The sequence below is a fragment of the Balearica regulorum genome, chromosome 2 (assembly GCF_011004875.1).
Source record: "Balearica regulorum gibbericeps isolate bBalReg1 chromosome 2, bBalReg1.pri, whole genome shotgun sequence".
Classification (NCBI taxonomy): Eukaryota; Metazoa; Chordata; class Aves; order Gruiformes; family Gruidae; genus Balearica; species Balearica regulorum.
The window spans coordinates 92800949-92815861 of record NC_046185.1 but is presented as its reverse complement, the minus strand read 5'-3'; the positions used below and the strand labels follow the sequence as shown (position 1 = coordinate 92815861).

General features: G+C 39.1%; 1 protein-coding gene across 2 annotated transcripts in view; it reads right to left on the bottom strand.

Moving 5' to 3' along the window:
- Window positions 1-14913, bottom strand: part of GMDS (GDP-mannose 4,6-dehydratase) — a 432191-nt gene that overhangs the window by 342155 nt on the left and 75123 nt on the right. For both annotated transcript variants that reach the window (XM_075744931.1, XM_075744932.1), the window contains exons 3-4: window positions 13636-13723; window positions 8914-9023 (exon numbers count right to left, since the gene is read on the bottom strand). In XM_075744931.1, the coding sequence (XP_075601046.1) occupies window positions 8914-9023; window positions 13636-13723 (198 nt within the window). The remainder of the gene's footprint in view (window positions 1-8913; window positions 9024-13635; window positions 13724-14913) is intronic.

Sequence of the window (14913 nt, the reverse complement as noted above, 5' to 3'; positions counted from 1 at the left end):
AAAGACAAAGCCTTCATTTCCACCTTTTATTTTGGGATCGTCCTATAAAAAAATTTAGATGCAGATGAGTATACAACAAAATATGTTAATGCCTAGATGACTGCAGCTATTTTGCAGCCACTAATTTTGTATGTAATAAAAATTAAGCCAAACACTGTATTACTATTATTAATCAAACACTTCTAGAGACAGATCTGCAGCTTGACTCATTTTAACAGCAAATCTAATTTTGGGGATCAGAGCAGAACAAACTGCAGCTCTTTTCCTAAAAACACTGACATTTGAGCAAACCTTACCAAAGAATGCTTGCCTGATTGAGGACTGACATTTCCTTTCTCTAACTCGTTTAACTAAAAAATAGGCATTCTGGCCAACTCCTACAGTACCCCAAGGCAGCTGTATATCACTTTCAGTTGCAACTTGTGAATACTTTCTTTTTCTTTCTGTCTCTTTATTTTGACATGCATATTATGTTAGCTGATTTCAATCATGTTGCATGAGTGGATGACATACCTTAAAAGATTAAGTTTTGCCACCTGGGACTATTCCAGAAATTCAGTACTTTATAGCATCTCATACCCTTCTTCATCCTCTATTCGCCCGCATTATCAATAGTAGCTTTCTTTCCTATTTTATGCCTAACAAGTTCTTCAAGGCTGCAGTTGATACAAGTCAGCTTGAAGTGTCATTCCCATTACAGGATGGAGCTGCTCCATTGTGTACAACACTCTGCTGCCATCTATTTGACACAAGAAATACAACGCTGCGAATGTCGCAGCTGGTTTTGCCTTCCTTTTCCCCCAGCCTTCTCTTCCCCAGCAGCAGCTGTTAGAGGAAAACTATCAGGGAAGTTTTTGATCACTCGTCCCCGGCTCATCCCCAATCACAAAAATCACTTCAGCAATCACTTTTGCACTTAAAAAGCTACAAATTACAGCAGAGATTTGATTATTGAAAACAAAAATAGAATTATGTAATAAACCACTCATCCCTAAAAAGGGAATCCACTCTAACAACCTTCTTCCGTTTATAACCTCAAACAAGAGGCCAGTCCTAAAGTTCATTTTAAAGCAATTATTTTAAAATTTGTAATTTAAATATGTAGCAATAGAGCTCATCGAGGGCTCGATTTCAACAGCTATCCAGACCTCACTGGGGCCATGGCATTGAACAAACATGGATTCGCTGGCCATACCCCTTCACTACCCCAGACTTAAAATTCAGAAATCAGTTTAGGAAGTCAAATTACGAAGCCTTAAAGTAGAAACCACACACAAAGCATGAGATGAAGGAGGTGGTACTTTATCCGTCATCAGGGTCACAAAGATAAACACCACTTCATTCATCACAGCGTCCAGCCTGCTTCGTATGCGACTGCACAACACTGGAACGGAGGCTAAAAAAAAAAAACCTGTCCCTTACTTGCATTTGTAAGACATCATGCAGTAGACACCCACTGAAATACTAATACTAATAATCTTCAGTTACAGATTCACGACAGCGTATATTCTGCTCTTAATTACCAAGCCATATGGAAAAGTCCTGTTTCAGGGCTCAGTGTGGTCCTTCTCACATCCCTGATGAAGTACTCAAATACTTTTTTTTTTTTTCTTACATGGTTGCTTTCCTGATACATTTAAATAACTTATTGGTAGAAATGTGCTTCAGCATTTACCCTGGAAATTATCCATAAGAGAAAACAACAAAACAAAAGCTTAAAAAAGCAAAAATGCAGCAAGTTATTCACACAACCTATAAATAAGGTCACTGTGATCCAAAAAAAGCATAAAGAACTCTTGTGTATTTTTCTATAGAGGGGTGAAAAAATACCCTACCTCGGAGCAGAGATAGGGAGAAAAGGAGGGGTTTTGTTGAAGGAGGGAGGGTGAAGGTAATGAGAAAATGAGAGAGGTGGAATAGGAGGGCACAGAAGCAATACCAGCCTGCAGCAAAAGTCATGAGAGATCTTGTGGTATTAAAACATACCCATAAACATAATACCTTAATTTTCTCATTGGCATTGACATAAATAGTACTTGGTTTGGGGAGAATTTGTTAATGCTTGTATTTGATAGTATATACTAGTAGCACTGAGTGCGTTACTCCATTGTTCTTTTTATGTATTCATAACATTTGCAGCCATAATATATATGTTTAACTATTAAAGTTAATCTGTTTAATAAAATTAATAGTCGCATTAAGTTCCTTAGTAACACTTGGTTTTAAATCTATTTAGTCTGACAATACAAGCCACAATTACAAAGATTGTGTGAAGTTGCCATAAATATTTAGCGGACCAAGTGAAGAGGCAGACAAAATTCCAATTGCTAGCTATTACTGGGATTACCTTCCTTTCTAGGCCACACACAAAATCTGTTGCAACGGGTACCGCAAGTATTATATTAAAAAAATTTGCCGGGAATAATTCAAGTGTAAAACTACCTGAAATCTGGTTGTTTAAAAGGAATTAGATTACTTGAAGAGTTTAAGCTGCACACGGCAGAACAACACAATCAAACATTTGAAAGAAACACTGGAGAGGCTTATTCTGCCCTCTGGTGCGCTCCATCCCACAAGGACACAGCATCCTGCACAAAACAAAACCCAGAAAAGCACCCGAGCAGCTCCAACAGCCTCAAGTTAAAGCAGTTAAAGGGTGTGCCGAGCTACATGAAAACTGCTCAGCGCCTTACAGGATCACACCCTGGATTACAGCAGCACAAGAAAAAAAAGCAGTAAAGCATTCTGCAGGACAGAAGGTAGGCCAGCTAATTTTTATTCCTTTGTATTTACAGCAGAGAGCCTAATTGCCCTGGCTAAGGACCAAGACCCCATCATGTAAAGCGCTGTGCAAATACAGAATTTGCCAGTTTGCATAGCAATTTTCTAGTGAGGTTGTGTTCACAAGGTCGGTCTCATGAGCTGGCACCACCAGTAAATAGATGACAGGAGACGGACAGGTACCCGAGCATGTCACAGAACACGGTACCACGGGCCCACGCAGGGATCCTACGCTAATCAGAGGTACCCTGGGGCAGTAGGTTCTATATTTATAGTCTTATTATAGCACAAATCAAGTTTGGAAACTCTTTTTTTTGGCTAATAAAATGAACTGCCATACATGCTAAATTAGGAGTAATTTGATATCATCTTGAGACAAAATATTCTATAAAGCATAACTATAAAATTCTCTAACTCCATAAAATTAAGGTCTGTTAGGCTTATTTTTCCCAATGAATAAATCTTACTACATGTCTACAACAGAGTGCTGCTAATATTCTTTACAATTAACTATGCTAGGTCTTGTTACACTGAACAGCCAAACTTCTTGTTTCATAAAATACAAAAAAAAAATCCAATAATTTTCTTAGAAGCTGTGAGCTTTTGTGACATTCATAACAAGCTTAAAACCTATGCAATAATATAACAGCACAACAATGCATACTGAACAATAAGAACCACAAGGTACAGTACATAAAACATTTATTAAACAGGCTGTAATGCACGATTCTAAGCCTTGTTACTAATGCAATAGCAGAAAAGCTTTACAATTAATTCCTTGAATTATTTAGCCTGCAGTTTCATATAAGCAAGATTGTATCAAATTAAAAAAAAAAAACTTTTGCCATGAGGAAGCATTGCAGGATCGGATCCAAACTAGGTAAGTACACAGTTAACATCTAAGCACGTAAGTAGCATCATCAAGATTAGCGATTGGTATTTATGTACAATAAAAAAAAAAAATCCACCCTAGCAACTAGTGGGGAACATCCCTGTTTAATACCTGGGTTACAATACCAAAACACATCTCCAGCACAAAGGAATGATTTTCAGAATGAATCTACCAATGGCAGCAATCACCAGAAGGTATTTTATTTCAGTGTTACCCAGATGGTTAAAGCTAAGCCAAAGCAAATTGAAGGCTTTTCAAAATAAGGATCCTAACAGAGACTTGTTCTCTAAGGAGGGTACATTCCCCAACCCGGCTATTGACCAGCACGAGGACAGACCTTGAAAGTATCCCAGAACTCAACAATCACAAAACTTCAGTTCTCAGTTCTGACTTACTTCTGGGCTAAGTTATTTAGGCTTATGCCTTGACTTTCCTCATAGCTAAGTACTCACTCGATACATGCAGCGGAAACACCTTCTTCAGATGAGACTGCCTCAGATTGATGCCACCCTCTCCTACAGAGACTGTCTCATACGTGATTATCAACTATACTACCTGCAGGGACAGCAAGGGCATGAAGGAAGAGGACTGCCCCTATAACATCACTGGTAACACCTGCAGGAGAAAGTCAGCAATAGATAGTTTTAATTGTTTGATTCACTCGTATCCTAAACAGAAGGATGCCTTCCATGCCATGTCCCAAACACTGCCTTCCTCACCATAAAGTTGCACAACATCTCCCACCAGCAATTGTTCATAACCACAGTTACAACCGCAGGAAGAAGCATCCCATAAAAGACTATGGTGGGACATGAAAAAGACCACCTATTTCCCATAGGGTTCATGCTCTTCAGACCACAAGAAGTCCAGGGATGCAAACACACTTTACAACGTAACATAGTAGTAGTTAAGGCTTTCTTCAGATGATGGGAAGAAACCTCACATTCATAGATCCTGGTCTTCACGAGGGACTTTCACCATCCTGGTATCTGCTGTAGGCACAACACCTCAGGGCACAAACAGTCCAGGAGGTTTCTGGAGTGCATTGATAACCTCCTGACATGAGGTTATCACATGAGGTGACTGAATAGCTCACAAGAGAAAATGATATGAACATCTGATTCTTACACTCAAGGAAAAACTGGTCAGGGCAGCCTTAGCGGCAGTGATCATGAGACAGTGGAGTTCAGGATCCTGAGAGAAGGGAGTAAGACAAAAAAGCAGGATCACAGCCCTGAACTTCAAGAGAGCAGACTTCTGCCTGTTCAGGGATCTGCTTGGTAGAGTACTATGGCATACAGCCTTGGAGAGGAGTCCACAAAAGGTGGATGATTTTCAAAGATCTCCTCCTCCGAGTTTAAGGATGGTTCATCCTGACAAATATGAAATCAAGCAGAAGTGACAGGAGGCCTGCACGATGAATAAGGAGCTCCTGACCCAAGCATAAAAGGGAGATGTATAAATGGTGTAAGCACTGACAGGCAACCCAAGAGGAATACAAAGACACTGCTCAAGTAGGCAGCTATAGAGGTAGGAAAACCAAAGCCCGTCTGGATTTGAATGTGGTAAGGGACATGCAGGGCAGCAAAAATGTCTGCTGCAGGCCTATCAGCAGCAAAAAGATGTTCAGTGAAAAACATAAAGACATCCTTACTCAAGTGAGGGATTATATGCTAAAAGCCCCTTGATTTTTACATTTCACCTTTCAGCTAACAGCGGTAAGGTTTGCTTCTTGAAATTGACTCCTGCATGACTCCAAGCACTCATATGTCTGCAAGGACTTAAAACTAAATAGAACCTTAATATCCGCTGAACTAAAGAACAAAAAATGTCCTGTACGCATCTTGCAAGGTGACAAAAAACAAACTGAGTATTTACTGGCCTTTTCAAAAGTAGTTACACAGAAGTAAGGTTTTACTCTTCAATAATATGTCCAAGTTGCACATGTAAGGAACATCTATCACATTTGTATCTCATAAAACACATTCGCTATAAAATTTCCGGCAACAAATGCCAAGAGTAAGTAGGCAAAATAACCTTCTACCACCCAATACAATTTAAAGAAGTAAACTTATCAATTGTGGCTATCCGCACTGCAGCCAGATTGGACTAAACTATTTAATACATGACTACTAGGGTAGCAATAGCCATAAAACTGGAGCCGTTTCTTCAGTCCTATGTTTAACTGCTCAATCCATTTCAAGTGCTGAAAGCAAGAGATCTTTTCCTAAGGTTACACTTCCTTTTTGCTTCAGAAATTTGTAAAAAAAAAAATATTTACCAGCTTCCCCAGTTCAAAAAAACTCAAAACAAAAAAATCTTACAGCACAAATACTGATGAGATCACTTGTCCTTCAGAAAAAAAGAGTTACAAGTTCATATCCATTTATGTGTGTGCATCTACTGAAACACTGCAAGAAGAGACTTTTATATAATTTTATGTAACCTAGCGTTTGGATAATTGATTTTCTAGACATTCAGAGGGAAATGAGTATAGAGTTATGAATAACAGAATTTAGATTAAGCCATCTGCATGCTACTTGTACACAATAATAGATTATTATTTTTTTTTTTTTTTAGAATCAATGTGCTGTACAGAATCACTCACATGAAACCTAACTAAATGAAAACAAGTCATGGTCAGCACACAGATTCCCAAAGCACCAAAACCCAAAGCAGCAGGACATACGAAGACTGAAGACTGGATAGAGAACATGAGGTTAAACTGTTTACTTAGTAACTATGAAGTGAATGTGCTACTGTTTTCTGAACATCCAGTGGAGAAGCTGCAGTGCTGAGAGCTAATCCCAATTTCTCACCAAAACAGACAGGAATGCACACTGAATAATTTGTTCCTACTGATGATATCATTCTGTTAAGTTTACTGTTTTTAATAAGGAGCAAGTTTCAGTCTCCTCTCACTTTCTCTCATGTACAAAATCAGATCAGCCTCTCAGTGACCTACTTTATGAGTCAGAGTCCTCCACTATTTATGATTCAGAAAAAGTCTTCTCTGACAGTATTTCCCAGACTACTGTGGGTTCATTCCAAGAACCAATTTCATCTTCATTGGTTTCCTACAGGAAACCAGACCAACTTCCTATTATTTTATTTTCCTTCATTTCAGCATGGCTCACATAAACTAACTGGAAGTGAGAGTGATAGAAAACTTTATTCTGCATAAACACAAGCCAACATAAACACCACCAAAAAATACTGAAGACGTCACTGGTTCAAAGTCACCAGAATGTGAAGCAAGCTAAGATTAAAAGTCTTTCTCTCTCCTTCCCCAAACATGATGCACACAGGCAAAACCAGTAAGTTTACATAACCGAAGCTTAATGGTAAGAGCTGTTCAGTTCTCTGGTGAAGACATCTACCCCTAACAGGTGGCCAAGTTCTACTCCCTCCTCTTACATTAGGAGTTGTTTTAAAATGGTAAGCACTGTTGGACTTTTTTAAAGTCCTGTCAATACGATAGTCAGGTCTCCCCCAATCACCTCAAGTCAACAGACTTGGGGTGCCTAAGTTCTCTCCTCAACTGCAACAAAAGTATTACTGGAGGTGCTAGGAAGCGTAACAAGCACACTCTGAAGGAGTCCATCTAGACTTCCAGTAGGACTTCTAACATTGTCTAAGTATTGGCCTCCTGAATTCAGGCTAGCTTCTAAGAGAACCATTTTAATGTCTCCTCATTGTGCTCCAAGGCACATCAGACCTCCAAAAGCCAAGACACAGTGCCAGATCTGCATTGGCTCAAAATGTTCATGCAGTGAGATACTTGAGGAATAAACTTTCCCAGAGCCCATGGCGATGTCATGCAAGAACCTGTAGTGGCACCATCACCCCTATTCATACCTCCCCAGTGCTGTGACTTGAGCTGGTGGCAGCTGCAGCAGCCACATGGAGATAGTTTGGGACTAGAACGTTAGTACCGCCGTGCACTGCAAATACCCAGCAAGGTTTGCTGGCTCAGGTTTTGCTCTGTAAAGCAGCAGTTAAATTGCCTTCTGGTCCAAAGCTGTCCATGGGCTCATGTAGCCTTGTTCTTATACTGCTATACCTGAGCTAATAAGCCCAACCAGGCCCATGGTTAGCACAGAGAAAACTGGATAATTTGATCATGCAAGCAATTTAAAAGAAAGATTATTCTCCTTTCATTTCTATATTCTGCTGTTTGTCTTGTCAATAACTGCAGTCTTTCAACATGATTTCCTCTTGCTGTGTTTCAAGGCTTAGGGATTGATAGGAGCAACACATTGTTGGTTTGGGTTTGGGGTTTTGTTTTTTTTTTTTTGTAGGAAGGCTGACTTTCATGAGGCTTAAATGCTCCTTCAGTTCTCACCTCAAGAGAGGACAGGAAATATTACCTCTTAAGAATACTTTCACATTGTATAAAATAAGGACAGGGGATATGGTTGACGCATTATTTTAATGATAATTTGCTCCTTGGCCATCAGTTTCAGTTTTTAATCATGAAGTGAAGTATGAATAAGGTTTTTGCAAATACACAGAGTTCACCTGTTACTAAACTGAGTTTTTCCATGATATAGCAATGTAGCATAACATACGTTAAACAAATTAAAGTTATCTGCTCTATTATTCATATTCTCACCTTATGATGCAGCAGTACTTGCCAGGGTCAAGTTACTCATCACCATCAAGTCCTTTTTTTTTTTCTCTTCAGTTTCTCTAACTTGACTTTTCCAACAAAAAACCCAGAAATGTAATACTGTAGGTAGTAGCAAAGCTATTTTCTCTGTTTGTAGGTCAGTCTTTCAAAGAATACCACCTGCATGAAAACTGGTACAGGCAAAGCCTTTCTGGAAACGATGCACCCAGATACACATATTGGTTATAACGCAAAGAGAATACTGTGGTTCTAAGCGCTGTTTGGCCTAACAATACTGCATAACTTTTCTGCTAGAGCTGATCAGCAGCAAACTCTACAGGAAAAAGTTGTTTCACATGGTAGAGAAATCAGATTTCTAAACCTGTGGGTTTTGTTGATAAGGACAATTTAACTTCACTTATTCTGACATTTTAATGTATATATACAGTAGCAGGACTTGTGCAGTAGTTCAGCACTGCAGCAAACACAACTATCTTGATTTAAGGTAGTGTTTACCTGTCAAAGATAGCAGTTGTTAAAATGGCTATAAATGCTGCGGTCTAAAATAATCAAGCGGTATACCACCATCAACGCACATTCACAATTCTCAGTGCTAGAAGCTACTCACCTTGACATGGCTCTGAGCTCCCAGGTTGTATATCTCAGTGGGTTTGACTTCATTAATGATCTTCACCAGGCAGGTGCTGTCCGTGAGATCACCGTAGTGCAGCTTCATGTCTTCAGAGTTTAAGAACACAAAGTTTAAAATCAGAGTAAAAATTTATTGGAAAAAAGTTGAGAGATCACTGGCTGAACATGGTTTTGCTTGATTTTTTTTTTTCCTACTTTAAGCACAAAATATATTTCCCTGCAGAAGTAATGAATACCATTTCAGATTCTCTTTTCAATAATCTGATTTACCCAGGAACATTTATATCATTTGTTTAATAGTTTACACTTCATTAACCCAGGTTATATAAATTAGATCAATGTCATATCTAGAATTTCAGCCACAAAAAAAAAAAAAAAAAACCAAACCCAAAAACAAGCACTATTTTAGTTTAGGCTTCCAATCTTTCACCCACAAAGTTTGTTAGTAACTTCTTATGCATACGTCAATAGCTTTCTCCTCTTTCCCAAAATGTTGCACATATTTGAGTTCCCCACTGTGAACAATTTCACAATACAACAAAAATGCCTAAGGTACCTAGAAGATGAATGTTTAGGTCACACTACAGTACAACCCACTGCATTTATTACTATTGTTTTTCTATTTAAAAATATATGCACACACTGGAAAGGAATTTCAGAGAACATTGTAACTGTCAAAGAAACACACTTCATGATATTGCATACCAAAATCTCAAATGTGGCCAGATACGTCAGTCACACAGCTATTATTTGTCCTTTCCCAAATGAGTTACTTTCTAATTTGTGTGTGAAAAAGTAGGTAAGAGCATGAGACCAGCTCCTATCAAAATTAAATAAGCAGGTTGCAATGGCTTATCAACTTGTCCTTGGTTTCAGACCCTGACCTGTCGAGAAATTATTCCAGAGCTGAAATTCATTCTGATAAAATAGGTCTCATTTTCCTCTTATTTAAAAAAAAATAAAAAAAAAATCACACTGCTATTCACATATCTATTCAACAAAAAGAAAAATCTTGTTATAACTATTGATGAATTAGCTGTTTACACTTGCCATATTTATGTAGATTTTCATTTGATGTTTTCTATCTTAATAAATTTATCTTTACATTGCCCTATCTCTAGGAAAAAGAAGAAATTCCTATTTCAGCACAGTTTAATGGTCTTCCCATTCGACAACAGTCACGACTTTTTTGGGGCTCCATCATCTACAGACATAATCAACTTGATTTATTTTTTTATTTTTTAAGTCCTGAAACCAAGAAATACAAGGTTTATTACAGGAGACTACCATGTGAATCTGCAGTACGTTTTTGGTTTTTTTTTTTGAAGTGCTGTAGAGATATGTGAACTTTGTTTTTATTTAAGCCTTTTCTGGGTTTTATGCTTTGGAATTTTTTTTTTTTTTTTTTTTTAGCAGTTTAAAGCAGCAAGGAAGTAACAGATCATGCAGTTCTCAGGTGCTCAGCTTCACACGTTCCTATTTAACAGGTACTTGAGGCTCTTCAGGTTGATAAAGTGATACAGTCCAGCAGGTCACAGTATATTCTTGAAATTTGCTTTTACATCCACATTGCTTGAAAAGGACAGTTCTGAAGAGACTTCAAGACCCAGTTGAAGCTGTGGCTAACAGGTAAGGCAATGGTAATGCAACTTTTTCTTTTTAAAAAGAAAGAACTGTGATTAAATATGAGGGCTAGCAAGCAAGTTATGACCCTTTTTGTGCATACACATCAATTATCCATGGTGCGAGCCGCCTTCATTCCTGCCACCAGTTCTATACAGGCTGTGCTGGAACAACACGTTTCAACTTTTATGGAAGGGAAACCTCCTGCTTCCCAAATGAAACTCAATACATTAAACCAGTTCCGCCTGTGGGATACAGGATGCACAAGATCTCAAATGGTTATAGGAAGAAGCTATTTGGATATTAGTGTTAACCTGCAATCCTTAAAACTGTTGGTGTTCCGACCGTCTTAATAACTGCTGCATTTTTCTTGCAACACTAGAGACCAAGAGCAAGGTCCTAACCCTTATAGCAGGTAATCAGAGCTTGTCTCTTCTTAAAGGCAGACAGTTATCCAAATGGTAACAAAATACCTTGAAATGAGCTCTGATGCTGCCATATTTACTTTAGTATCCTTGTCATCTCTCTGACAGCAGTTACCTTTTCCAGGAGACCGCTGTGGGAGCAGAGAAGAACCCAAATGCACTACTCTTTCTGTACCAGAAAATAAATGTTCCCATAGGCGACGAGGGTCCTCCTCCTCTGCTTACCTTGGCTGGGAGTTATATGAAGTCTCCTTGCCAGCTGAGCCAACCTTTCAGAGAGGATGGAGCAGAGGGCACTGTCATAAAAGCAGGCCCAGGGAGCAGCAGCAGCAGCTCTGTAGGAGCCTCAGGGTCTGAAAGACCAACTGGTTCCTCTCCAGCCCAAGCAGCAGCTGAGCAGGAAAGAGGTGACACAGCCGGGCTCCCTCTTCCTACACCAAAGACATCCAGCTCTGCCACCATCGCCAGGCTAGAGAGCAGTCTCAGAGCTTCCCAGGAGCTTCCCAGGGGAAGGTGAGCTGCCAGCTGGGCTGAGTGAAGCAGCAGAGATATCCTACCACAATTACCTTAAAGGTAAAACTCTCAAAGGAGAATGCCTGTTTTGGTCTACTGTCAAGTCGTCAAAGTTTCTTGTCCAAATGGCTTTTTTTGAAAGGGAGTAGGGCATGAGGCTTGTTAATTTTCTGACCCATGAAAAAAGAGGTCTTTCAAGAGTAACAGGCTCAGTGGAAAGACTTACTGGAAATGGGGTTTATTTGGTGCAAAGATTTATAAACACAGATAAAAAGCCAAAACCTTCAGGTTTTAGTAATATTATCCAATCTAAAAACCTTCTTAGCAAGCAATAGCTGGAGGGCTCACTTCAGGAAACAGCTTTTCCTTCTTGTTCTCCCAAGTTGTTTTTTTTTAATAAAGAGGTTCACTGTCTATGAAGATCATCATCTTGCAACATGTAATCAACTCCTTATGGGAAGAACACATAGGACAAAAAAACAAAATTAGGGTTTGCTCACATCAACCACTAGTGCTTCTTTGCTTTCCTCCAGTACTGCGTGGAAACCCATTGTTTCCAAACGGTCTCCATGGAGCAGCCTTTCCTGAGATTCCAAGTCCAGTTCCTCCTCCTCCTCCCATTCATAGGGCTACACTCCTCAGTTAAAGGAAAATGAGATAAGTGGGGAAAAACATTTAAGGTCTACTTTATTTTTCCTTTCTTCCATCCCTTTCCTTAAATGTTCATATACGTATTTATCATGATCTACATTGTCTTCTCAAATCACTTTTCGTATTCACAAGATGGTCCTCACAATGCATACGTTCCTGTTTGATTTTTTTTGCTTCATTTTAAACTTGCAAGCCATGAATGTAAATCACAGGAAACACAGTTCTTACATTGTCCTTGACAGAAGCACAGGTTTCAGTATTCTTCATGAAGATATTTTAATAATTTTTATCCCTCTCTCAATCAGATATTTTAAGGAGCAATGTACAGTAAGTAGCAACTATTCACAGCAAATACCACTGAAGTCATGTCAGAAATTAAATATTTTTTTTTTAATTACAAGCAAAGATCAAGTGAAATCTAAAAGTTGCTTTATATATTACAATTTCATAAAATTAGGCTCTGTTTAACCACAGTGGGAAGCAGACTTCAAAAGACATAAGATATATTTATGGCATAGAGATAATTTAGTGTTAACAAGACCTTAAATCATACTATTTAGGACAGTGTCAGTCTGCACAAGTTTACAAAATATGCATAGCATAGAGAACTAAATGCTTGATAAAATGCTCAATCCTTCTGCTGAACTGGAACCATCCAACATTTGAGCTTCTCATTAAGTGACAAGTTAACTTTGAAGGTAAAATATTCAATTTTTGCAAAGTGTACACTAAAGGTAATAATTTCAGCTTTCCAAATCATCATCAGTAACAGAGAATTCAGTAAATTGTCAGCAAATTTCCAAGAGCAATGCCTTTCCTTCAGGAAAAACAGTCAATCGTTTCCTTGGGTGCAGAAATTCAGAAGGTCCAAAGATTCATTCTTCCTGTCATCAGTGAGAACTGATCATGTCTTAGTCATGCTGTCAGACAGTCTGTCGCCAAACCTTCACCTCCATCAGGCACTAAGAAGCTCATGATGAAACGGAAGTGAATTGCTTAAGGTAACTGCCTCAGAACCCCCCACATTTTACCATTCTGACATCCCAGTGTTTTCAACCTCACATAGCTTTTTGCAGGCCCAGCCATTTTCTAATTGCTACTGCCTAGCTACGTGTGAACCGCGTCAGCATTTCTACACAACAGGAAGTGCCTCTCTTGTATTTTCTCCTTTGGATAACTCACACACACAAGAGTATGTGTACTGTGTGTCACCTTTGCATCAGAGAAAAGTCATCACTTTTCTTTCTGAGACAGAGCAGCTAGCTAACAAGCAGAGAAAAGGGAAGCTCAGCTATCAAGGAGTTTTGTTTGTTTGATTTTTGTTTTAAATAACCAATCCTAAGACAAGCACAGCTTAAAAATAACTACTCGTTAATAACATTTAGGTAGTGGAAACTGGGATTCCCTTCCTGCTCCCAGGGATCTTTCTCTACCATACACACACCACAGACTAAAAAAACCCCTTATATATAAAAACAAAGTCTTACTTCCTTCAATGTGAGCCTGTGGGTTCTTATAGAGGTGTTCAATCCGGCCTGTATTAAAAGAACTAGACCGACGAACGATGCCATGCACCTGGAGATTGAACAAGGACAAACACAAATGGCAAGCAGTGAACATTAAGAGGAAAGTGTTCATCATCATCACTCTTTTCGTATACATGGGCCTAACCTTTATATCAGGTAATCAGAGCTTGTCTCTATTCCTAAAGGCAGGCAGTTATCCAAATGGTAACAAAATACCTGGAGATGAGCTCTGATGCTGTTGTATTTACTTTAGTACCCTTGAGTGGTTTCATCTTCTCCCTTGTTGACACCACCAGCAGCCCTAGCATCACATACGGTACAGAAAACACACTGAGCTTCCCTAAGAGCACCATCTCCTAGTGAGTGAGACTTGCTGGAGTTGGAGAAGCAATATGTGAATCCCAAGATAACCGCTTCTCCCTGGTTGCAGAGAAGTCTTTCTGGAGCCAGAGATGATGGGCATGGAAAAAGCAGCAGGAGATGGGGCTAGGGAAAGGAGAGAGGGTGCAGAGAGGAGACAAGGGAAGAAAAAGACAAGGGAAAAGAAGGAGTCACAGCTGCAAGCCCCAAATGTATTTTAGAAAAAAGCTGTGATTCACTTTCTGGGGTGTTGGAAGAACAGACAGTGCTGTTTTGTGGACATCATGAGTCAGTGTTCTCCGGTGGGTTACAAGACACACGGGCAAGCCTAAGGCTGAAATGCAGGTGGGGAATTTCCTTTAAACAGCCACAATAAATAAGTCAGGGAAAAAACCCCACTGGTTCTGACTAACATTAAAGAAAAGCCTGTTTGTGTCTAACATATTAGAGAAATTGTTCAAACACTGATCCCGTTTCCTCTTCATGTAAGACAGCCCCATGGCTGCTGCCAAAATTCACGTTAGCTTATGTTACTAGCTGCAGAAGCTGTGCTTGCACAAATGAAATCAAGTTTCAGCATCTGTTCTCTGCTTCTCCCTGTCCTTTATTTCTGAAAGTGATCTCTTATACATTGATGCATCCTACACTTGGTTGGGTTGAGCCATCGCTTTACTCTTTTACTTCATTTTAACTTGTACCTGCGAGAATATACCAGCAGGAAAAGGCAGCATTTGGGGTTTTGGTTTGCTTTAGGGATTTTTGTTTTACATGTAACACAAAGAGATGGTTATCAACACAGAAAACAGTTATCATTCCATCTTACATCTGAAACTTAACTGAGTACAGAAGTATGCACAACCGCACAGTGAAACCAGTTTG